At 45.7% G+C, this 25,168-nt stretch overlaps 1 protein-coding gene across 1 annotated transcript in view; it reads right to left on the reverse strand.

The window, feature by feature from the left end:
• The window catches only part of LOC137655862 (putative peptidyl-prolyl cis-trans isomerase dodo), a 60,085-nt gene that overhangs the window by 17,997 nt on the left and 16,920 nt on the right, over positions 1–25,168 (reverse strand). The window contains exon 3 of the mRNA XM_068390057.1: positions 6,391–6,446. Within this exon, the coding sequence (XP_068246158.1) occupies positions 6,391–6,446 (56 nt within the window). The remainder of the gene's footprint in view (positions 1–6,390; positions 6,447–25,168) is intronic.

Raw genomic sequence — 25,168 nt, forward strand, 5'->3', positions numbered from 1 at the left:
ATTTAGAGTCAAACTGAGGAAAAGAAATTCCCCAGTTCGAGAGCCCTCTTGCCCGTCACAAGCCTTCAGCACGGGAATGATATGCCGTGCTGAAGCCCAATGACTTCATCAAGGCATTCTCTCGTTAAGAGGGCCGCATTTGTTTATGCAAGCCACTACTTTGGTGGTGTCACACATCAACACCACCGAGTGGCCTGCCAGCAACTATTGGAACTGATGAACAGCTAGGAATGCTGCTCTCATCTCTAGGAGATTTATGTGCTGGTACTTTTCTAACTCGAACCAGAGGCCAGAGTGTGAAGTAGCAAGTGGACCCCCCCATCCTTCTTTTGATGCATCTGTAAAGAGCATCAAGTCCGGAGAAGAGACAAGAAGATCTTGACCTCTGCGAAGGTTTTCGTCTGCCACCCACCAATGCAAGTCCGTCACTTGTTCCTGAGTAATTGGAACTCGAGTGTCCGGTAGATCAGTGTTGGTTCCACACAGATTCTAGCTGCCATTGCAGGGATCTTATCCTGAGGTGGCCCTTTGGAACTAGACATAGGAGAGAGGTTCATTTACCCCGCAGACTCGACCAATAATGGGCCGGTAAAAATTCCCGTCTGAGGAAAGGGGATGCCACTTCTCTCAGTCTGAGTACTCTTCCATCTGATGGGAAGACTTTCTGTTGGACAGAGACTATTAACATAGAGATATACTAGTCTCAGCAAAGGAAGCAGTGATGACTTTTAGGGATTTATCAAGACTCCCAGATCCTAACAAAACTCGAGAAGCATGTCTCGATGACAAAGAATGCTGTTTCTGTGAGCCCCCAAGATGACACTAGGGTAAACACTGGTAAAGACCTGAGGTGATGTCGCGAGACTTAAGCAGAGAACCTTGAACTGGTATATTCTGTCCTCGTGTATGAATCCGAGATACTGTACTTCCTTGAAGATGGATGGATTGGGATCTGGAAGTATGCATCCTTGAGATCCAGAATGCACATGAAGTCCCTTGGTCGAACCGCCTGGATGACCGTGTCTGCCATCTTCATCATGAACCAAGTCTGTCGAACAAACTTGTTCAGGGGAGAGATCGATGACTGGTCTCCAGCCTCCAGAGGCCTTTTTTATTAGAAAAATTAGACTGTAAAAGCCTGGAGACCCATCCACAACCTCTTGGAGAGCGCCCTTCTGCAGCATGGTCTGGACTTCGGCCCGGCCAGCTCCTTTGCGGACCCCTTCACATAGAAACTTAAATGTACCGGATACCGAGTCAGAGGAGGGAGAGATTGAATGAACGGGACACGATACCCTATGGCGACCACTTCAATCGTCCAGGGATCTGCCCCGTGATGCTGCCACCTCTGCCAGAGGCGCTGCAGGCATCTTCTCACAGGTGGTAGGTCGTGAGGATTGCCATTACTGGCGGGAGTGACCACCTTGGCCATTCCCTTTCACTCCCTTCTTTCCTCTGAAGGACTTAGTTTCCTTTTGGGCTTTCGGACTGAAAGGGACATCTGGACACCTTAGTAGGTCATGAGGACCTAGAAGTTGAGGGATTAGAAGTAGCCTGCTGACCATGTGAAGACTGGGATGGTTTTCCATAGGACCTTGATGTCATGGCCCTATGCAGGAGAGAATCGTTCAATGATTTTCTCCATCTCTCAGCAGCCCTCTCATTCTCCTCAGGAACGGAGAGATGAACCCTCAAGGGTGGAATTCCTAAAATGTGAGACTTCCACCTTTGGCACCTGTTTGTAGCATTTCCAATGACGGTATCTCTTCTCATGAGCATAGCATTCGCCCACAAGTTGACGTGGTGCTGCAAAAACCGAGTCCGGGTTCCCGACAAAAGGAAACACTCCAAAGACTTCCTAGCGAACTCCTTTGGAAGATCGTGGGGGCGCACCATGAAGCCCATGGACCCCAACCATAGATCGAGCCACGAAGCAACCTGCATGGCGTACCTCGCGCCTCTCTCCATATTGAGGAACTTAACTGCTGAGAGGGAGGCTTTCAGAGAGGAGAGGGTTCAAGTCTGAAGACCCTTCCTTAGAGATTCCACCAAAGGGTCGAGGGGCATGGTGGAATGCGGTGCCCTCTCAATCTCATAGTACTTCCTTTGAAGAAAGAAAGGAATCGGTAAAGACGGAGAGGAGGAACCTGCCCTCAAGGAACTGGAAGTTCCAGCTATCTGGGCAATAGCCTTCCTTTTGGCAGCTGTAAGGCCTTTAAACCAGGGCAAGGCTGCACCGGTCCTAGGGGGCTTCCGGGTCTCGAAAATCTCATCGAGAATCATATCCTTCCCTTCCTGGGTGATGGTACCAGTTGTTGACAGACCATTGATGGCCCTCTTGCAAGAGAGGGCCTGCCAGAAGGTATGTCACAACTCTCGTGAAAGTTTGGACTTACTGCCCTCCAAAGATTTTCGTCATCCGTGTCCAATGACTTATCTACCTCCAGGCTCACATCCACAGCTTGGGGTAGGTCAGGGTCGTCAACTGGATCGATTGAAGGAACTGCCACAGTGGACCTCCTGTCTGCCTTTGCTGAATGGACTTCCCTTGCCTAGGCGTTCTTGGGTTTGGTTTTGGAGTTTTTAGATTCCCTTCGCACAGGGAAGTGTTCCTCCAAAATGCTGGAAGGAGGCACTTGCAGGGGTCTAGGGACACCAATAGCCAAAGCCTATGCTGCAGGAGCTGTAGGCTCTTTCTCAGGTGGAGGTAAAGAAATTGGATGCTGGTCCGAAGGCACCACCTCAATTTCTTGAGGGTTGAAGTGGTTGACAGAGATCTTCCTGGGAGAGCCAATGTCCCTACTTGTTCTAGGATGGATGAGATCGTGCGGTGGAGTTACGCCTCTCATCTTCCTCTTCTGTCTCTTGGTCATGGTCTTCCTTGCCTTCACAGGAGTAAAAGGAAGGTTAACCTGATAAGGATCAGAAGGTGGAGGCACCTCAGCACTAGATTGAGATGGGGAAGATTGTCATGTCTTGTCCAACAAATGCTTCCTTCTAGGATCAGAACTACTATGAGACGGGGCTGTGGCGGTGGAGGAACCATACTAAGGACTTCTGCAGGTTACTTAAGAAGGTAATAACTCATGCAGAGAGCTCAGCACCTTTTAATAAGTCCTGGGTTTCCCTTGAGAATCCAGGGGGAGAAGAACGTCTCCTAAGAGGAACCTAGAGGGAGCCTGCGCAGACATAAGTGTGTGTCTCTGCGGCATCAGGAGACACTTCTTCGTCAAGTGAAGAGGACGGTCCGGGCTAATAGGCACGTTACCATACCTATTGGGAGGCTCCTCAGAACCTTCTAGAAAGGCTATAGGTGGAGGTATGGGTACTGCAATTGCTCGCAGTTCCGAAACCTTTACACTTGAATAACTCATGGAAATCGCCGATTTGCTCGGAAAATCGCGAGTTTCGTACGACAATGGCCGTGATTCACAAGTAGAAGTGCTGGTAACACAAGAACTAGGAGCCACTAGCAGAGGAAGCTTTGGGCATTCCTGTTGCTTCAGCCACCTACGCCAGACGTAGTCGGCAAAGAAGGGCCTCCGAGAAGGGGCAACTTTAAGCTTTGGCGAATGAGCGTTGCATGAGTGAACACTGCGCTAACGCACCCCAGGCAGCGTTGTTGATGAGTCCACGCATCGCTCGATGGAAGGTTAGGGCTGTAGGAAGACGGACGGAAACGTAGCTGAAGGCGCTGGAGGGGAGTGTGGAAGTTCCTTGATGGGGGACCAGGTCTCAAAACCTTCCTCCATCCTCAACGGAGACCTGAAGGGCGTCTTCGGCGGCACCCCCACAAGGGAGTCCGACGGCGGCGAGTCTTCCTTCTCGGCGGAATCCTCGGCTGCGAAAGCACCTGAAAAATATGCCCACGAGGTGGGAGAAGAGGTAGGCACAGTTTATCCCCTCATAGGATCATCTGAGGAGACGGGCCCTGCTTGCACCAGGGTTCCGTCCCCCGAACACACTCCCGTCCCTCCCTCAGGCCCCTCACTTGCCTGGAATGATGCCACAACACCACTATCCCGTGAATCAGACTCCTGGGGAAGGGCCACAGGCCTCTTCCCCACAACTAACTTACCTCGTCCCCTACACTGGGTAGGGGAAGGCAGCAGCGAGGCTCTGTCTGACGATACGCCCGGCGAAGCAAGAGGAGAAGAGACGCTCGGCTTCTTAGGCGATCTCTTAGACGCCATCTTCTCTTTGGTGCCGTAACGCACCCACTGCACCTCGTTCCAGGACTCGCACTCCGGACACATGGCTGTAGGGGAACACACACTGCCCCTACACGAAGAACACAAGGAGTGCGGGTCAACTACAGGTTTCGACAGGAAAGCACCACACGATTTACCGGCCATAGGCACAGGACAACGGCGGGGATGCTCCAATACGCACTAGTAAGGCACCGCGAGACACAGGAACACAAAGGGAAAGGATAAGGGGGAACACAAAGGTACCACGTGGGAACCGCGTGAGACACAAAGGGTCGCACTGGATAAGGAGAGCGTTGTGATGTTATCGCGACGCGACCAGAGAACTTACTGGGGATCGAGACCTGAGCAAGCATACTCTCTGACCCGGGGTCGCCTCAAGGCTCGTATCACACCACTTGAGGTTACCCCTCATAGAAAACGGGACTAGGGTAAACTACTCAAAACTCTGGTCGGTTGGGAGGAGATCCCAGATACTCCTAAGAAAGTAGTTCGAGGTAAGTACTCAGTGTTGGAACAATTCTCTTTTAAACAGTTTTTAAAAGAAATCAATCGATTGAGAAACCAAACTAGTAGAAATTTGAAGTGAACCTAAATTATTATCATTTTAATGGGGCCGAGTTGTGCCCATTAAGGAAGACTTCATTAAAGAGTAATCCCCACCTATATATCACGGATTTATAAATATATTGTACTGTATGTAAATCTATATCGTAAACCCATCTGTATACAGGTTTCTGCTGGCGGACAAGTTATATATTTCTTTAAGATATATTTTTTTACTTTAAGATAGATTTTTTTAAAGTCATTTTTGGGGCTAAGAATGAATAGAGTATATTACAGCAATAAAAAAAAATACAGAAATTTCGTTTGGTAGCAAGAATGCAATTTTTACAGTTTACTAACTTTTGCTTGAGGTTAAAATATGCAGTGGCATATGCATAGAAAACAAAACCCGGGAAACATGAGGAGAGGAGAGTAGCCTAGCTTGCACAAATGATTTTTTACAAGGCACACTATCAAATGGTAGAGCTAGAGCGAGCTAGCAAGTTGACACAAGCACACTTACAGGAAACTAGAGGAGTTATCTCGAGCATGTTGAACCAATTACAAACACAACGGTGTCCGCCGGGGTTTCCTCTATATCCCACCGGTGCTGATGTGTGGGGACCCTGTGACTGATCGGGCTCAGCACATGCATCGAACGTGATTGTTACCCCAAGGGGGAACAATCTTCAGGACCTTAGGTAGGAGAGGAATTGTGGAGGCAGAAGAAACATAGGGCACAAAGCCAAGAGGAAAGGGATCCCTTCACTCAGTAAGGGAGGAGGAAGGGCCTAGGCCTACCTCTGCAGTAGGTTTTGGTACGTTGCTTTTCGACAACTCTAACAGTCTGTCCTTTGAAGGAGAACCTGAGAGTCCCAATAAAGGCCAGAGCTCATGAAGAACATCAAGGTAAGACTTCGATTTGGTGGATGGGGCCATTGCATCTCCAGGGGTCATAGGCACATCTCTCTTGTACGAATGAACTCCAGAACAGGACAAGCGGACAGAGGCAGGAGGGGAGGTTCCTACAAAAGAAGAATAACCAGGTTTCTTGGTCTTTGAGGCAGAGCTCTGGGGCAAAGAATTGCTCTTAGACTTTTTCTTCTCCTGCAGCCAAACCACTCCCACTGGGAGGATGGCCATTTCCGACATTCGTCACACAGAGACGCTTCCGTGCAGGACTGTCCTCTGCATGAAGGGCAAAGCTGGTGAAGGTCAGTGTCCAGCAGGGAACCGAAGGTGCCAATAGGGCGGCCATCCATACCAGAGCAAGTCTGCATGCTACATCCTCTGTAAAACAGCGCAAACACACCTGAAAAGGAGGAGACAACATTAGTTACGCCAGTTAAACCCAAGGAGGAGCGATGCACGGCCACTCTCTCTGGCAGCCAAATCAGAAGTGGTGAAATACGCGAGTGCGTATGCGGGACGAGCAGGCTACCCCCTGGTTGTGGGGATTGGCTGCCAGCTCGCTTAAGTTTTTCATGGCTGTGAACACCCAGCTATGCTGAGTTACTCCTTGTAAAGAAGGAGGGTTTGCATTCATGTCGGAACAAAACAGTTTTTAAGGCTCTCTTCCTACATCACATCTACAGTGTAGACAAAATGAATCTCAACAAATATTTTAAATACTTACCCTACTTGCTAACTCATCGAAAGAACACTGACCAGATGTAATTTGCTTACGATAGTCTGAAAAAGTTAAATAAAAAAAAATTAGTTTTGTAAACATCAAAGATGAAAGTTCTCAAAACATACAAAAATTCCAAAGTAATATCTGTACAAGAAGATGTGATAAAATCTTTAAATTTTATATACTGTATTCCTTTTTCCACAAGTCCAAACATCACAAATTTTAAGTAATTTGTATTTTTCCTAACATTACTTACCTCGAACTACTTTCTTAGGGGTATCTGGGATCTCCTCCCATCCGACCAGAATTTTGAGTAGTTTACCCTACTCCCGTTTTGTATGCGGGGTAATCTCTGGCAGAGTGATACGCGCCCAGAGACGACCCAGGGTCAGAGAGCATGCTTACTCAGGTCTCGATCTCCAGTAAGTTTTGACAGATAGGTTTCTATTAAGTCCTGTAAGGCACTCGGGGTAGGATGGGCGGGCCATAACCCGAAAGTAGTTCGAGTTAAGTACTGTTAGGAAAAATACAAATTACTTAAAATTTGTGATTTGTTCCAACACGGAGTACTTACCTCGAACTACTTTCTTAGGAGACTTATACCTTAGGAGGTGGGAGTGTACCACAGGACCCAGAGACCGTGATGAGGAGAGAAAAGGGGAGAACCTAGATAAGAGGCTAGGTTCTGCTGACCCTCCGAGAGAAAACACGAGAAATAGGGAAAACTACCCAAAAAACTATCTTAGTGTCTAAGTAACTCACCTCTGTAAAAATCTTTGGAGACGTATCCATTCACTGACGATGTATCCCATGGAAGTTAAAGGATTTCAGGGTCATTTCAGGGAAGGTAATAAGGGAACAGGGGGGGGGGGGGGTAAGGAAGGAACCTGAGTCTCTTGGACTTACTGCCCGTGGTTTCCCTGGGGCTACACCTTTAAATCTTTTGAAGCGCTGAAATGACGGGACCGAGAGGGAATCCGTCCAAGGACCTCCTCGAGCATTCCTTCAAGTAGTGAGCTGTGAAGGTCGACTGATTAGCCCAAGTACCCGCCCGCAGGATTTGGCCGACTGCCATGTTCTTCTCAAAGGCCAATGAAGTACTCAGACCTCTGATGTCGTGGGGTCTAGGCTTACCCGGAATAGGAATCCCTACACTACTGTAGGCTCTCACGATCACTTGCCGTAGCCAGAAGGAGATCGTATTTTTGGAGACTGTTCGCCAGACTCTTGATTTCGGGTCTAAGTCTGGCTGTCCTCTCCAAGTACTTCCATACTGCTCTGACAGGGCACAGCCACAAGTTCTTCGGGTTGTCTGAACGTGGGATTGAAGGCACCGTGAATCCTTCAAACTTGGGGTCCCAGACTGCTGGGTTCTGGGTCTTGGCCACGAAGGATGGTACGAACCTGAAGGTAGCTTCACGCCAGCCCTTCGAGTGTGACACCTCGTATGAAAGTCCATGAAGCGACCCCTACCCGTTTTGCTAATGCCAGTGCTAACAGAAAAACTGTCTTGAGGGTGAGCTCCTTGCCCAAGATGTCCTTTAGGGGTTCGAAGGGAGGTTCTGACAGCATCTTCATGACCCTAGCCACGTCCCACTGGGGGACTTGCTCGAAGCTCTTGATGAGCATCGAGATGTGTCTGGAGGAACCCAGGTCGATGCCCTTCAGGAGGATGACTTGTCCTAGGGCGGCTCGGACTCCTTTAATGGCTGGGATGGACATATTTACCTCGTCCCTGAGATAGACTAGGAAGTCAGCTATCTCCGGGATGGAGGCTTTCAACGGCTTGATGTTCTTCGTGACGCACCACTTCGTGAAGGTAGCTCATTTAGCCTGGTACACAGCGGCTGACAACCGTCTCAGGTAACCTGACATCCTTGTTGCGGTCTTCGCCGAATACCCTTCCTTCCTCAGGAAACGCTCGATAACCTACACGCGTGAAGGTAGAGGGACCGAGGGTTTTCGTGGAACCTTTGAAAGTGTAGCTGCCGGAGAAGGTCTGATCTATCCGGAAGGGGCCAAGGTGGAAGGCGCGCCAGTTCCTTTAGATCCGCGAACCAATCTCTCTCCGGCCACCAGGGCGCTACCAAAGTCATCCACAGGTTGTCTGCTCTCCTCACCCTGTTGAGGACTTGTCTGAGCATTCCAAAGGGAGGGAAGGCGTAAACGTCGAGGTTGTCCCAAGGATGCTGGAAGGCGTCCTCGAACGCCGCTCCTGGATCTGGCACAGGAGAACAAAACACGGGGAGCTGTGCGTTCAGTCTGGTGGCGAAGAGGTCTATTACTGGCGAGCCCCACTTCTGAATCAGAGTCTTGGCCACTTCTGGGTGCAAGGATCACTCGGACCCCACCACTTGACCCATTCTGCTGAGGCCGTCGGCCAGGACGTTCTTCTCCCCTAGAATGAAGCTGGCCGAGATCTTGATCTGCTCCCTTTCGGGCCATTCCAAAAACTCCAATGTGAGGCCGCACAACTCCCTCAATTTTGGTCCTCCTTGCTTCTTTATGTAGGCCACCACCGTGGCGTTGTCGCACATCAGTGCCACGGTGTTTCCCCGGAGCCTATGAACAAACTCTAGGCATGCCCTTTGCAATGCCATCATTTCCAGTACGTTGATGTGCAGGTTCTTCTCTTCGGCTCCCCATCTTCCTCTCGCAGTACTGTCGAGGAGATGAGCATCCTAACCCTCCTTGGATGCGTCCGTGAACAGGAGCATCTCCGGAGGGTTGGCCGCGAAGGGCATCCCTTTGAGGGTGTTCGATGTGTCGTGCCACCACTCGAGGACCCCCTTCGTCTCCGGGGACATCGGGACCACCTTGCGGGGAGTCTCTCTGGTTCCAGGCCTCCTCCAGGTTCCACTGTACTTCCCTGAGTTTGAGTCTCCCCTGTGGGACTAGCTTCTCCAATGAAACGAGGTGGCCTATCAGCCTCTGCCAGTCCCTGGCTCTCCTGGGCTGACCCGACAGGAAGGGCCGTAAGATCTGGCTCAGGTTGTCCAGTCTCTCTGCGGAAGGGAATGCTCTCGCCAACCGGGAGTCCAGGACCATCCCAAGGTAGGTCATCCTGGTGGAAGGTATCAATTGGGACTTCTCCAGGTTGATGGTGATACCCAGGACGCTGCAGAACTGCAGGAGCTTCGCGCCTTGCCCCCTCAGTACTTCCCTTGAGGCTGAAAGCAACAACCAGTCGTCCAGGTACCGAATCAGGCGGATGCCCTGTTCATGTGCCCAGGCTAAGACTGTCGCGAAGATCCTCGTGAAGACCTGAGGGGCTGTGGACAGACCGAAGCAGAAGGTCTTGAACTGTAATGTTTGGGTACCCCATTTTACCCTTAGGTACTTCCTGCTGGAGGGGTGGACAGGGACCTGGAAGTATGCATCCTTGAGGTCTATGGACATCATGAAGTCTCCTTCCCTCAAGGCCGCTAGGACCGACTTCGAAGTGTCCATCTTGAAGTCGGTCTTGCACACGAACCTGTTGAGGGCTGAGAGGTCTATGACTGGTCTCCAGCCCCCTGTCGCTTTCTCCACCAGGAAGAGTCTGCTGTAGAGCCCTGGACCTGGGTTCTTGACTGGTTCCATTGCCCCTTTCGCCAGCATAGCAGAGACCTCTTCTTGCAGGGCCGTCCTTCTCAAGGGGTCCATCGGTGCCAACTATTCCCCCTGTAGATCTGGAATCAGAGGTGGGGGGTCCACCAGGAAGGGCAACCTGTACCCTTCTTTCAGGACTGTCACAGTCCACGGGTTCGATCCGTGGTCCCGCCATACTTGTCAAGAATGTTTGAGGCATCCCTCCCTCAGGCCCCCCAGTGGCCTAGACCGAAGACACAATCCCACTGTCAGGTAAATCAGACTCCTGGGGAAGGGCCACAGGCCGCTTGCCCGCAACAGACTTACCTCGACCCCTACACTGGGTAGGGGAAGACGGCAGAGAGACACTGTCCGATGGAACGCCAGGCGAAGCGAGAGGCGAAGAGACGCTGGACTTCCTAGGGGACCGTCGATAGGCCATCTATTTCTTAGTGCCGTATCGCACCCACTGCACTTCATTCCAGGACTCGCACTCCAGACACGTGGCTGTAGGGGAACACACACTACCCCTACACGACGAACACAAGGAGTGCGGGTTAACTTCGGGCTTAAGAGAGGAAAGCACCACACGATTTGCCGGCCACAGGCCCAGGGCAACGACGGGGATGCTCCATAACGCACTAGTAAGACACTGCGAGACACAGGAACACAGAGGGAAAGGATAGGGAAGCACACAAAGGAACCACGTGGGGACCGCGTGAGACACAAAGGGTCGCACTGGGTTAAGAGAGAGCATCGGGGTGCTAACGCCGACGTGACCAAAAACTTACTGGAGATCAAGACCTGAGCAAGCATGCTCTCTTGACCCCGTGTCGTCTTTGAGCGCGTATCACTCCGCCAGAGATTACCCAACATAGAAAACGGGAGTAGGGTAAACTACACAAAATTCTGGTCAGATGGGAGGAGATCCCAGATACAGTACTCCTAAGAAAGTAGTTCGAGGTAAGTACTCCGTGTTGGAACAAATTATTTTTAAAAATCAAAATTCATTTTTTACAACGTATATCCAACATTCATCTTAATTTAAATACTTTGTGACATGTAAAAATATCATCAGTGAACAAGATGGTCTGTGTAATAAAATATGACAAGTTTGGAAATAATCTGAATTTTTCCTAACTATACAAACACTGAGCAATTTACAGTGGAGAAATAATATGGCAGCAGCTGAAACTAGCTGTAAGATTTTCAAGTGAGATGTAACTACAGTACTAATTACACACCCCTAGTTAGCAGGGGGGCGATAGACCTACCGCCCCACTCACAATCGTACTAGTAACAATACGTCACTTTGAAATTGCAGGCAAGACTTCATGAGAGGAAGGTGATGGTAGGAAACAGTGTGTAAATAGTTCAAAGTTTCTATAGTTTTGAAAGATACAAATTACGCAATTTCCAAATTTGTGATTCGTTCCAGCACTATATAAAATCCTTTCACTATTTACAGTGGAGACTCAACATTAGGAGGGTGGAAGTCCCAAACTAAGTGTCTTTTAACTGTCCCGGGGTGATAATTAGTTATTTTAGAGGCACCCAGTCACCTCGCTAGCTTTTGTACTGTACTGGTGATGGCACTTTAAGGCGCAAGCATTGAGTGTTTCCTAGGCTAGAGTGGAGTGCCTAGGAAGGAAAAGGCATGATCGGATGAACTGCCGTGTTCCTCACATGCTCAGCTTCCCTAGGGAAAAGTGTGTGCTCGGCCTGTCTAAATGCTTTCGCCCTCTCGGCACCTTCCGAAGTCAAGTTTGAAGCTGGAACAGTAAATACTACTGAAATAGCATTACCCAGGGAGTGCAATGCTGTCCCTCCTGATGACAAGGGGGATAAGGAGAGTTGTCTCGCTACTTGCGCATAGCAGCTGGGGGGACTGCTAGTGAGTTAGCACTCACCTGTGGAGCACGAAGACGAAGCTTTGCGTGATAAAGAGTGAGGGATGACAAACTTGCTAAGGTGAGCATGGCGCATAGCCAGAAGAGCACGCAGACCTCCGTCAGGAAGAACTCACCTGTCTATCTTGCCAGGTATTTGGGTGCAAAACAAAATCAAGACTCATCCACTAGACTAGAATCTGCGTCGCTCCAAACTAGTGTGCTCTGGAGAAAAGCACTCAGCTCATCCTTTCTCCAGAAGGTAAAAGGCAAGCAGCCTTACCCTCCCCTGTGAGCACAGATACTTGCACTACAAGGGCCGAATATCATTGGGCTGTTACTGTGTACTGGCGCACACACAGAACAGCTGGTTCTCCTTCATAAGAAACCATGGGAGAAAATTTGGAAAACCTGACCCTGCAAAGCAGCGAGGTCTTTCCTGTGTCCAACGGACAAGATGGCAAGAGGCGGAGACTACAAACAGCCATCTAACCCCATCATGTTCTAGCTCCAAAAAGCTACGCTCTGAAGAGCTAGAATGAAGCACAGAAGAGTCCTGCACACGTATGCAGAAGCCCCACCCCAGGGGGGTAACCACTCAGGTGAAGGTCATCCAACACCTGATACTGCCAAAAGGAGGACCTCCTGCAAGGGAAAGGGCTGCCCCACTGCAGCTGGCAAAGGGCAACACTCACATGAACGGGAAGGTTATCCAATACCTGGAGGAGAACCTTGGGCAGCTCACTCTGCTTTCCTTCGGAGTGCTCGGTAAGCCCAGACAGAGGTTGGCATCGAGAGTTGCCAAGGGAACATAACCGAAGCTAGTTCCTGGGACTTCCCCATAATGATCCTCCGACAAGTAATCCCAGGGGGGTACTTGTCTGCATCTACTCATGTTTCTCTGCCGAAGCAGGCCGTACGTAAGATGGGTGAGCAGAGGCTGACGTCACTACATCCAAACACGAGAGATTGCTTTGTTACAAAACCTCTACTGTCTCAAGGGGTAAGATCGCAATCACCGCTTGGGGAAGCATCTATGCGCTCCCGTTGTCCCCATACTGTACATAGAACCTCGACAAGCCGTTCCTTGCACATGAACCCATCAACCCCAAGGAAGGCTAAAACTAACATACTGCCTCTGCGGAAAGATTCCCCTACAGCATAAGTCAGCGCTGCTTCTCTAGGGGAAGCAACGGAGACTTAGGGAATCGCAAAGTTGTCCCAGGGTCAAAGTGGCACCACTCTTACTCGACCGTCCCCAGAGGAGCCCAAAAGAGCATAGTCAGAAAGGCAGGTACGAGCTGACGGAGATTGAGGTTGCTTCACCTTCGAGGATGACCCTGAAGGAGAAGAATCCTTCTTTGCCTCCCTTCTTCCGCCGCCTACCGTATCACTGCCACTGGGAGGGCAGCCAGTTCCTACACACTACGCAAGGAGACTTCTGTGAGAAGGCATGGTTCCTGCATGCAGGACAAGGGCAATGAGGATTGGTTTCCATCGCTGACAAAGTTGCCGCAACGGCACCCTTCTATGCCAGGATAAACCAGCATAATCGATCCTCGCATTAAGAACACCTGAAAGAGAGAAACAAAAGTGTGTGTGTGTGTGTGTGTGTGTGTTACAAAGACTTTGGATGTCTCAAAGACTTTTTAGTCCATCTACAGAGAATCCACTTGCTCTTTGATAGTGAGTTAGTTCAAGAATTTAAGCAAGTTTGTATGATCTTGTCTAACGTATTCTTAAACTCGTTTACCACATTACTGTTTACTGCATCCGCTGGAAGTCTATTTCAAGTATTTGCTATTTTGTGTGTAAATAAATTGCCCCATTGAATAATGGTGTATCTTTTCAATTCCAATTACCTCTGGACTGATTTGTGCTAGGAGTGAATAGATTGTTGTAATATAAATTTGTTATTCCTTTAAGAATTTTGAATGCCTCTATTAACTGTCCCTTTAGTCGTGGAGTTTGTAGATCAATTAAGTTCAAACGCTCCATCCTCTGTCTATATCCAAATTGCCTTAGTGTTGGAACGAGTTTGATGGCCCTAGCATGTACGACTTCCCGTACATGCTAGGAGCCCAGAATTGGTCTTCTAGCGATGTGTACAGCTTTAGTAGTGTCTTTGCTTCTGTATTTGAATTGCTTCTTTATGCAACCTATTGGTTTTTGTGCTTCCTTTCAGCTTTTATGCTCTGTTTGGTGAACTTCAAAGGCATGCAGATGATAATAATGAGATCTTCCTCCTGGTCCACATTTTTTTTATTTCATTACCCAGCAGCGAGTAATCTGACTGTGGGTTACTATAACATACTGTATGTGCATGACTTTACATTTCCCACAGTTGAAAGCCATTTGCCTTTTTCTGGACCATTCTCCTAGCTTCATTAGATCCTCTCTTAAAGCTTCTACGTCTTCTGAGTTTGCAGCATTTATGCCTAATTTAGCATCGTCAGCAAATTTGGCTATTTTACTAGTCATTCCTAAATCTACGTAGTTGAGGGGGGCGGCCGGCTAATGCCGTTTTTTAAGGACAGGACTTTGATATTCATACTAATTAATAAGGTGACTTAGGACATCTCCAAACTGCATAGGACTTTTGCCACTGACCTTAGATTTTGCGATGCCAGGGTGGTTTATCCTGAAAATGAGTTTTATAAATTCTATCTCCTCCCTTAATTATTATTAAGACCTGGGATTACTAACCTATGTAGATCTGATATAGACGTCCTAATAAGATATATATATATTTTTTTTAAGTTATGTTTTTGCTAAATATGAATTTTTTCATTATGGTAAAATATAAACCCTATAAATCATGGAAAAATATAAGAAAAAATTATGAAATAAAAAAAAGGAAAAAAGGGGTCTATTTTATTGTTAAATAATATCCCACTAAGTTATATACCAAATTTCAATGCTACATCTTTAAAACTAAGGGAAAAGATATATTTTGAAGGTCAATAAGTATAATATAGTTTTGAGATATAGGTGTTCAAAGTTTTTCTTTGTATTTTTACCATATTTATCATAATTTAATCATAAATGAAGATCCCTTTGTTCAATATCTTGCTTCTTTAGGCGAGACAGTTGCTCATTCATCATCTCTCTCCTTCACTAACTCTGCTAATATCACCAATACTTTTCTTAACTCTTATTAGAGCCAATAATCTTTTTCCCTATGTTAGTGAGATATTAAAAAGGGATTTTGACGAAGGAAAAATTTATTTCTGGGGAGAGACCTGTGACGGCCGGTGAAAAGGGTCCTTCTTTACACTTTTCTAATATAAATCTTCCAAATATACTAGAGAAAGATAAAAGCATGGAATGCAGAGGTTACAACCCTCGCGCGATCACCTTGTTGGTGTCGTGTATTTAACAAGGGCGTGTGAAAACCACTATTCACAGGCTGTCTCCCATTTAGATAATCCCTTCATCAAAGGGGAGGGCCGTGACAGGCCCTAGAGAATACAGATGGGCTAAAATTGTCTTTTCCTCTTTGGCATGATGAAATTCTGGTGGAAACCAAGGAAAACAGAGGAAAAAAGTGAAAGTCAGGTCAAAATAAAACGTGTACTCTCTCTGAGGTTTGTGCTAGCACTGAAGACCAAAGGGTGTAATTACCCTGTAATACTTCGTCTCGTGAATCATAGACACTATGCAGATGGCACTGCTCACAATTTGTTTTGTATTAAAATGTAATAATTATTAAAATTGAATTAGTAAAAATGTTATTTTGATTATAAAATAAATTTTTGAATATACTTACCCGGTGAATATATAGCTGCAACTCTGTTGCTCGACAGACAACTCTACGGAAAAACTCGCCAGCGATCGCTACACAGGTTGCGGGTGTGCCCAACAGCGCCATCTGTCGACCAGATACCCAGCTCTCATGTAAACAAAGACTCAATTTTCTCCTCGTCCCACTGCGTCTCTATTGGGGAGGAAGGGAGGGTCATTTAATTTATATTCACCGGGTAAGTATATTCAAAAATTTATTTTATAATCAAAATAACATTTTTCAATATTTAACTTAGCCGGTGAATATATAGCTGATTCACACCCAGGATGGTGGGTAGAGACCAGTAATATATGTTTACACTTTTATGAGCTAAGAGTTTTTTATTTCATTTTAGAAGTTATCAAAATAACAAAAACAAAATAAATAGGTACCTGGTAAGGAAGTCGACTTGAACAATTACTCTGCTTTTTAAGTACGTCTTCCTTACGGAGCCTCGCGATCCTCTTAGGATGCTGATCGACCCCTAGGATCTGAAGTATCAAGGGTTGCAACCCATACAACAGGACCTCATCAAACCCCTAATCTAGGCACTCTCAAGAAATGACTTTGACCACCCGCCAAATCAACCAGGATGCGAAAGGCTTCTTAGCCTTCCGGACAACCCATAAAAAAACAACACTTCAAGAGACAGATTAAAAGGATAAGGAATTAGGGAATTGTAGTGGTTGAGCCCTCACCCACTACTGCACTCGCTGCTACGAATGGTCCCAGTGTGTAGCAGTTCTTGTAAAGAGACTGGACATCTTTCAAGTAAAATGACGCGAAAACTGACTTGCTTCTCCAATAGGTTGCGTCCATTATACTTTGCAGAGATATATTTTGCTTAAAGGCCACGGAAGTTGTTACAGCTCTAACTTCGTGCCTCTTCACCTTAAGCAAAGTTCGGTCTTCCTCACTCAGATGTGAATGAGCTTCTCGTATTAACAATCTGATAAAGTCTGACCAAGCATTCTTTGACATAGGCAAGGATGGTTTCTTAACTGAACACCATAAAGCTTCAGATTGGCCTCGTAAAGGTTTAGTACGCTTTAAATAGAACTTAAGAGCTCTAACAGGGCATAAGACTCTTTCTAGTTCATTGCCTACGATCTCCGATAAGCTGGGGATATCGAAAGAATTAGGCCAAGGCCGAGAAGGCAGCTCATTTTTGGCTAGAAAACCAACTTGCAGCGAACAAGTGGCTTTTTCTGACGAAAATCCGATGTTCTTGCTGAAGGCATGAATCTCACTGACTCTTTTAGCCGAGGCTAAGCATACCAGGAAAAGAGTCTTAAGAGTGAGATCTTTCAGGGAGGCTGATTGTAACGGCTCCAACCTGTCTGACATGAAGAATCTTAGTACCACGTCTAAATTCAATCCAGGGGTAGCCAAACGACGCTCCTTGGTGGTCTCAAAAGACTTAAGGAGGTCTTGCAGATCTTTATGTTTGGAAAGATCTAAGCCTCTATGCCGGAAGACCGATGCCAACATGCTTCTGTAGCCCTTGATAGTGGGAGCTGAAAGGGATCGTCCTTTTCTCAGGTATAAGAGAAAAACAGCTATTTGAGCTACAGAGGTACTGGTCGAGGATACAGAAACTGACTTGCACCAGTCTCGGAAGACTTCCCACTTCGATTGGTAGACTCTAATGGAAGACGCTCTCCTTGCTCTAGCAATCGCACTGGCTGCTTCCTTCGAAAAGCCTCTAGCTCTCGAGAGTCTTTCGATAGTCTGAAGGCAGTCAGACGAAGAGCGTGGAGGCTTTGGAGTACCTTCTTTACGTGTGGTTGACGTAGAAGGTCTACCCTTAGAGGAAGACTTCTGGGAACGTCTACTAGCCATCGAAGTACCTCGGTGAACCATTCTCTCGCGGGCCAGAGGGGAGCAACTAGCGTCAACCTTGTCCCTTCGTGAGAGGCGAACTTCTGCAGTACCTTGTTGACAATCTTGAACGGTGGGAATACGTAGAGATCCAGATGTGACCAATCTAGGAGGAAAGCATCTATATGTATTGCTGCTGGGTCCGGGACTGGAGAGCAATAGATTGGAAGCCTCTTGGTCAGCGAGGTTGCAAAGAGATCTATGGATGGTTTACCCTAAGTGGCCCAAAGTCTCTTGCACACATCCTTGTGGAGGGTCCATTCGGTTGGAATTACTTGCCCTTTCCGACTGAGACAATCTGCTATGACGTTCAAGTCGCCTTGGATGAACCTCGTTACTAGGGAGATGTCTTGACCTTTTGACCAGATGAGCAGGTCCCTTGCGATCTCGTACAACGTCAGTGAGTGGGTACCTCCTTGTTTGGAGATGTACGCCAAGGCCGTGGTGTTGTCCTAGTTAACTTCCACCACTTAGCCTCGAAGGAGAGACTTGAAGCTTTTCAAGGCCAGATGAACCGCCAAAAGCTCCTTGCTGTTGATATGCATTCTCCTCTGACTCGAGTTCCACAGTCCTGAGCATTCCCGACCGTCTAGTGTCGCGCCCCAGCCCACGTCCGATGCGTCCGAGAAGAGAACGTGGTTGGGAGTCTGAACAGCCAGGGGAAGACCCTCTCTTAGGTTGATATTGTCCTTCCACCAAGTCAGACAAGACTTTATCTTTTCGGAAACCGGGATCGAGACCGCTTCTAGCGTCTTGTCCTTTTTCCAGTGAAAAGCTAGATGGTATGAAGAGGACGGAGGTGTAGTCTTCCTAGTGACACAAATTGTTCCACAGATGACAGCGTCCCTACCAGACTCATCCACAGCCTGACTGAGCAGCGTTCCTTCTTCAGCATCTTCTGGATGGATAGCAGGGCTTGATCTATTCTGGGGGCTGATCGTCTTGTTGTTCAGCAACGTCCTCATCAGAGGGTTCCTCATCCGAAAACTGATGAGGAAACGGCAACGGAGTGGGCAACGTCTGGCTCGCTGACTCCGGTCGCACTGGTGGATGCGTGACGGAGCCGGACGCAACATCATGGAACTGCTGCACAGTCTGTGAACTGTCAACAACCATGGGTGCGCGAGGAAGCACAGCGTCAACCCGAGACTGTCTAGACCGTCTGGGTTGTGCAGTCAACACCCTACCGGGTTGCTGAGGTTGACGCACTGCGTCAAAACAAGTCACCTCTGCTGGTTGTTGAACGTCCTGAACGTCAACAACCACCTCCGAGCGTCGCTTAACGACAACGTGCGGCTGGCAACCCACACTGGGTCGCATCGGTGGAGGAACCACCTCAACTGGCAGACGCGAGTAGGTTACCTCAGCGTCAACAGGGCGCACAACCGACCGGTTGGAAGGTTGTTGGCCAGAAGGTTCGGTAGCAACCTTCTCCGCATTAAAGTCCTCAATCAAGAACGCAAGCTTGGACTGCATGTCTTGCAGCAAAGCCCATTTAGGGTCTACGGGAGCAGGTGCGGCCATAGACGGGGTTAGCGACTGAGGCGGTACCGCTTTCCATCCCTGAAAGCCTTGTTTATGCATGACATAATTGTACAGCAAAACTTCAAAGGCTCGAAAACAGCTGTGAAGTTGACCTGTAAAAAACTTGGAGCGTCTCCTGGCCAGGCGCCAGGGAGAGTCTACGAGATTTGAGAAGTCTATCTGGGCAGAGGCATGAACTCCCAAGCCGAGAACTTCTCTCGTGTCATATCAGACTCTCGCTCTATAAGCCAGTTTAAAAGAAGGGAAAGCAAAGGCTGTATCCCCCAAACTCCTCCTGGTGAAAAACCAGTCGCCTAGCCAACGTAAAGCTCTCTAGGAGAGCGAGAGAGCACTAGCTTAAAAACAACGGCTTCGAAGTAGCTAGGCCAAGTGTAAGCTCTGACGTTTAGGCGAACGAGGAGCAGCAGTTACAAAAAGATCCGGACAAAGATCCTTAAAAAAAAAAAATCATCATGATTTAATTAAAGTCCATAGGGGGCTAAGCAGCTTTAGGCTCCTCTCCATCTGACAGAGTCCTCAAGGGAATATCAGTAGGAGGGGGAACAGCAACTTCCTCATCTACAGGAACCTTGTCCGATAAAAGCTGAGTCTCAAGCAAGGGAGAGACCTACCGTGGTGGCAATGCTTTACAAGCAGAGTCCACACTCACTGGTGCATTTGTAGCGGACCAGAACGCAACGTCATGTAACTGTTTGACAGTCTGTGAACTGTCAACAACTGAACTGTCAACCACAACAGGTGCGTGAGGACGCACAGCGTCCACTCGAGACTGCTTTGACTGCCTAGACTGAGCAGTCAAAACAACTCTAGAATGCGGAGGTTGACGCACAGCGTCAAAACAAGTCAACTCCGATTGTTAGTGAACGTCTTGAACGTCAACAGGAGCATCAGCAAGTGGCCTAACGTCCAAATGCGGCTGAAAAACCACACGAGACCGCATCGAGTGTGGTTCTAAACAACCTGACTGACGTGACTTAGCTACGCCAACGTCAACAGTAAGCACAAAGGAACGTTAGGTTGGCTGAAAGCCAGGATATCGATGAGATAAACAGCTAGACTCAACGGACTAATCGGCAGAATAGTCTTCCATAAGGGAGGCAAGCATATACTGCATGTCTTGCCATACAACCCATTAAGGATCAACGGAAATGGTTGTGGTAAGAGACGAGGGTAACGTCTGTGACCGCAACACTTTGCCAACAAAAAAAAGACTCTCGGAGTCTGTGTTACGCTTTTTGTTAGGCGGCGAGCAGTTATCCGATGACTGCATAGGGTCAGAGCTGTCCTAATGGCTGTAACCAGGACGCTGGACCTGTCCTGAAAGGACTGACTTTCGCTTAAGGGCTTCGAAACCTTGTGACAGGTTTCTTATGCGAAAAGCCTTCGGATGACGAGGAGAAACAACGTCTCTCTCGTCTTATGGTAGGGGAGATCTTGGTAAGATACACCCGATACCATAGAGGGAAAACGTCTGTTCGTTGATCAAGGCCTCTCGAACCCATAAGTCGTTTGACATTACTTCTCCCCTGGGCTTGGGAGCATGCAAGAGGTCCCGGACTAGGTGAACGACAGGCACGAACAGACGAACCCTCGGACGCAACACTGTTACACTTTGCGCATATCACTTTATCACTTCGATTTTCTGTTTTGCACTTATTTCACTGAAATCGAAACTTTTACTGATTTCTACCTGAAACACGCAATTCTACCCTTCATTAAAAGATAGTAATTGCGAAATCAGTCGTATAATGCAAGCTCATTAATACCAGCAAAAAACAGAAAACATATTTTAAGATAAAAAAAATCAGTGGCTGGGAAAGAGACTAAACACTAGTTCCTATAAACAACGTTTTCAATCTCTCACCGCACATAGCCTGGGGACGAGAATAAAAAACTAAAAACGTTTTATCCTTCCTCCCCGTACAGAGACTAGGGACGAGAGTAACTCGAGAACAACGTTACCCGCCTGAACGGAACGTTTTCTCTCCTCTCTCTCCCTCCGTCTCTATCTCTCTCTCTCTTTCTCTCTTGATTTTGCACCTAAGAGAAGAGCCCAATTATATTTCGTCAAAAAAACATGTTATTTGACTAAAGGAAAAAACTGAAAGGTTTTTCAATTAAAAAGTTCCTTTAAAATAGAATTTAAAACATTTAAGCTAAGAAAGAATGAACAAAACGTCAGAATCGATTTACTCTTACTGCAAAGTGAAACCGTGATACACTCTCTCTCTATCGTAACGATAGAGCGCATGTTGAACGTCCTGAACGTCAACAACTGCGTAGCATAAATAAACTAAACGTTAGTTCATCTTTGAAAACAGTACGAAGACTATCAAAGAAATTCTTTCATAAAATATTACATTTAAAAAGTTTTAAATCCTTAGCTCTTTAAAAGCTAATTATGATATAAAGGGCTCAACGTTGATTAACTTCGGTTTCCAAGTTAGGACCGCCTACTCTCAGGAAAGGTCGCATATAAACAAAACATTAAAATTTATTTTTATATGTTTATAATAAATGGAAAGTTAATCGAAGAGGCCTAATAAAGGCGGAGAGATATAAAATATATAGAGGAAAATCTATAAATAATTTATAACGTGATAAGATAATTACTAAAAGCCTAAACACACTTCCGTCTAAGGGAAGGGTCGGCCATTTAAAAGTGAAAGAAAGTCCATACTCTCTTTGTCACCATAATTAAATCTATCCAAAACGAGTTCAAGATTTAAGATGAAGATAAAACACCTGCATTGCGAAAGCTCAAAACTAGAATATAGTACTTCACCAATTAGATGTGAAAAACTCCAGTTTAGCAACAGCGAGTAAAGTACGTCTTGTCGACACCATCGACAGAGAGAAAATCGAGTCTTTGTTTACATGAGAGCTGGGTATCTGGTCGACAGATGGCGCTGTTGGGCACACCCGCAACCTGTGTAGCGATCGCTGGCGAGTTTTTCCGTAGAGTTGTCTGTCGAGCAACAGAGTTGCAGCTATATATTCACCGGCTAAGTTAAATATTGAAAAAAACACTGCATTTTCTTGTAGGGATCAATGTTTTTGGTTTACTATACTGAGTTACTTTTACTAATTACCCTGTAACTATGAAAGTAAGAGGAATTTAGACAAAATATACCCCCATATTGTGGCATAATGAGAGAGAGAGAGAGAGAGAGAGAGAGAGAGAGAGAGAGAGAGAGAGAGAGAGAGAGAGAGAGGGGGAGAGAGAGAGGGGGGAGAGAGAGAGAGAGAGAGAGAGAGAGAGAGAGAGAGAGAGAGAGAGAGAGAGAGAGAGAGAGAGAGAGACCCTGTATATCCACCAGAGAGTTGCAAATACATCTTCCGGTGTATTTTGCATCTTCCAGTCTTGGATGGTCTGGGATGCATCTTAGGTATTTATCGAGCTTATTCTTAAACACATCTACGCTCACTCCTGATATGTTTCTTAGATGAGCTGGCAGAGCATTAAATAGTCGCTGCATTATCGATGCTGGTGCGTAGTGGATTAATATCCTGTGCGCCTTCCTGAGTTTTCCTGGTATAGTTTTTGCCACTATTAATCTACCTAGGCTTGTTCTTTCTGATATTTTTAGCTCGATGTTTTCAGTAATTCCTTCTATTTGCTTCCATGCTTGTATTATCATGTAGCGTTCTCTTCTCCTTTCTAGACTGAATAGTTTTAAAAATTGCAGTCTTTCCCAGTAATCAAGGTCCTTAACTTCTATTCTAGCAGTATAGAACCTTTGTACACTCTCTATTTGTGGAATATCCTTTTGGTAGTGTGGGTACCATATCACATTGCAGTACTCGAGTGTACTACGTACATAAGTTTTGTTAAGCATAATAATGTTTCAGCTTTTCTTGTTTTAAAGTGTCAATAACATTCCCATTTTTGCTTTACATTTAGCCAACAGTGTTGTTATTTGGTCGTTGCATAACATACAGTATTCCTATTTAACATTACACCAAGGTCTTTAATTGCTTCCTTGTTTGTGATTGTCTCGTTATCAGGTCCCTTGTATGCATATACCATTCTTTCTCTGTTTCCTTAATTTATAGATTCAAATTTATCGGAGTTAAATACCATCCTATTCATCTCCGCCCATTCCTATATTTTGTTTAGACCTCTTTGTAGTGAGTTCCTATCTTCATCACAAGTAATTTCTCTACTTATTCTTGTGTCATCGGCGAAACTTCTCACTACAGAGTTTTTAACATCACAGTCTATGTCTGAGATCATAATTACAAACAGCAGTGCAGCTAATACCGTACCTTGTGGCACGCAGATATTACCTGAGCTTAATCTGATTTCTCGTCATTTGCAACCACTATCTGTTTTCTGTTTTGCAGGAATTCTTTTACCCATTTTCCTATCTTTCCCACAATATTATGCTTTCTCATTTTTTTCTCTAATATATTATGGTCTACCTTGTCAAAGGCTTTTGCAAAATCTAGATAGATGACATCTGTGTCTTTTTCATTTATCATATTTTTGTATATGTTTTCATAGTGTGCTATCAGTTGGGTTTGTGTACTTTTTCCGGGCACAAAACCGTGTTGACCTATATTAAACAAATTATTTTTAACCAAATGATTCATTATTTTCTTTTTTATTACCCTCTCATACACTTTCATAATATGTGATGTTAGACTAACAGGTCTATAATTGCTTGCCTCTAGTCTTGATCCACTTTTGAAGATAGGGGTTATATAAACTAATTTATGTTTAACATATATCTCACTCATATCTACACTTTGTCTTAGCAGTATTGCAAGCAGCTTCGCGATAGTGTTTGCAGTTTTTTTAACAAAATCGCTGGAACTCCATCTGGTCCGGCTGCCGATCCTTTTTTAATTTCCTTCATAGCCTTGACAATATCTGCTTCAGTAATATCTATATCCGTTAGATATTCAACATTTTCTTCTCTCATTTCTGTTTCATTATTCTCATTCGCAATTCTTGGCGTGAACTCACTCTTATATTTTTCTGCTAATATGTTGCATATTTCCTTTTTTTCATTCGTTAGCCGTCCTTCAATTCTTATAGGGCCTATTTCTAATCTCCCTTTATTCATCTTTTTTGCAAAGGAGTAAAGTACTTTGGGTTTTTTTTTTTTTTTATATTTTGAAGTGTCCTTTCTTCTAAGTCCCTTTTTCATTTTCTTTCGACTGTATAATCTTTTGTTCTGCATTTTCTATCTTACATTTTATTTCCATCATTTTCCACAGATTTTTTTCTTTTGCAAGATTTTTCTTCCACTTTCTAATTTTCTGAAATAAGATCCTTCTGTCTCTTAGTATGAATGTCTTCTGTTTATTTTTTTTTTTCGGTACATATTTTTCAACAATTTTCTCCAGTATTTTGTACAGTATGTCTGTATTTACCAGTATATTATCACTTACAAATACATTTATCCATTCTTTATTCAGTTCTTCATTTATTCCTGACCATTCTATATTTTTACTATAAAAATCATATTTCCATATCCTTCCCAACATTTTGGGCTTTGATTCATTCTGCGATCACTTGCTTTGGAATGGACTATTAATTCTATGACATTATGGTCTGAAATTCCCGTGTTATACACAATTATTCACAAATACTAGATCTAGGACATTTTCCTTCCTTGTTGGAATGTGGTTTATTTGTTCCATATTATGTTCTAATAGCATATCTTGAAGCTTTTCAAATTGCCTCTTATCTTCTGCGCTACTATTACTATCTTTTTTTATATGTATACATACAACCACTTTCTTATATCCGTTCTTTCCAATCCACGAAAGGAAAGTTAAAATCTTCGGATAGGAGTATATTCCAGTCTTTATGGTTTCTACATATATCATCTATTTTTTCTATTATGATGTCAAACTCCTTAAGGTGCGTCCACACGGTCGAACAGTGTCTGTCGGACAAAACTGTTACCATATCTAAATTGAAAGAGAATGACGTCATAAGCGTTGAAATGAGGGAAGTTGATATGGTAACAAACAGTGGTACCAGATGAAGTAGACTACCAGGATTTCTACTCCATTTACCAGACAAAGACCTGAAGAAATGTCCGAAGCTGATGTCCGTTGTCATCTGTTATCTATGTCAATGTTATAATCTGTACTC

Source organism: Palaemon carinicauda, chromosome 1 (genome assembly GCF_036898095.1).
Source record: "Palaemon carinicauda isolate YSFRI2023 chromosome 1, ASM3689809v2, whole genome shotgun sequence".
Taxonomy (NCBI): domain Eukaryota; kingdom Metazoa; phylum Arthropoda; class Malacostraca; order Decapoda; family Palaemonidae; genus Palaemon; species Palaemon carinicauda.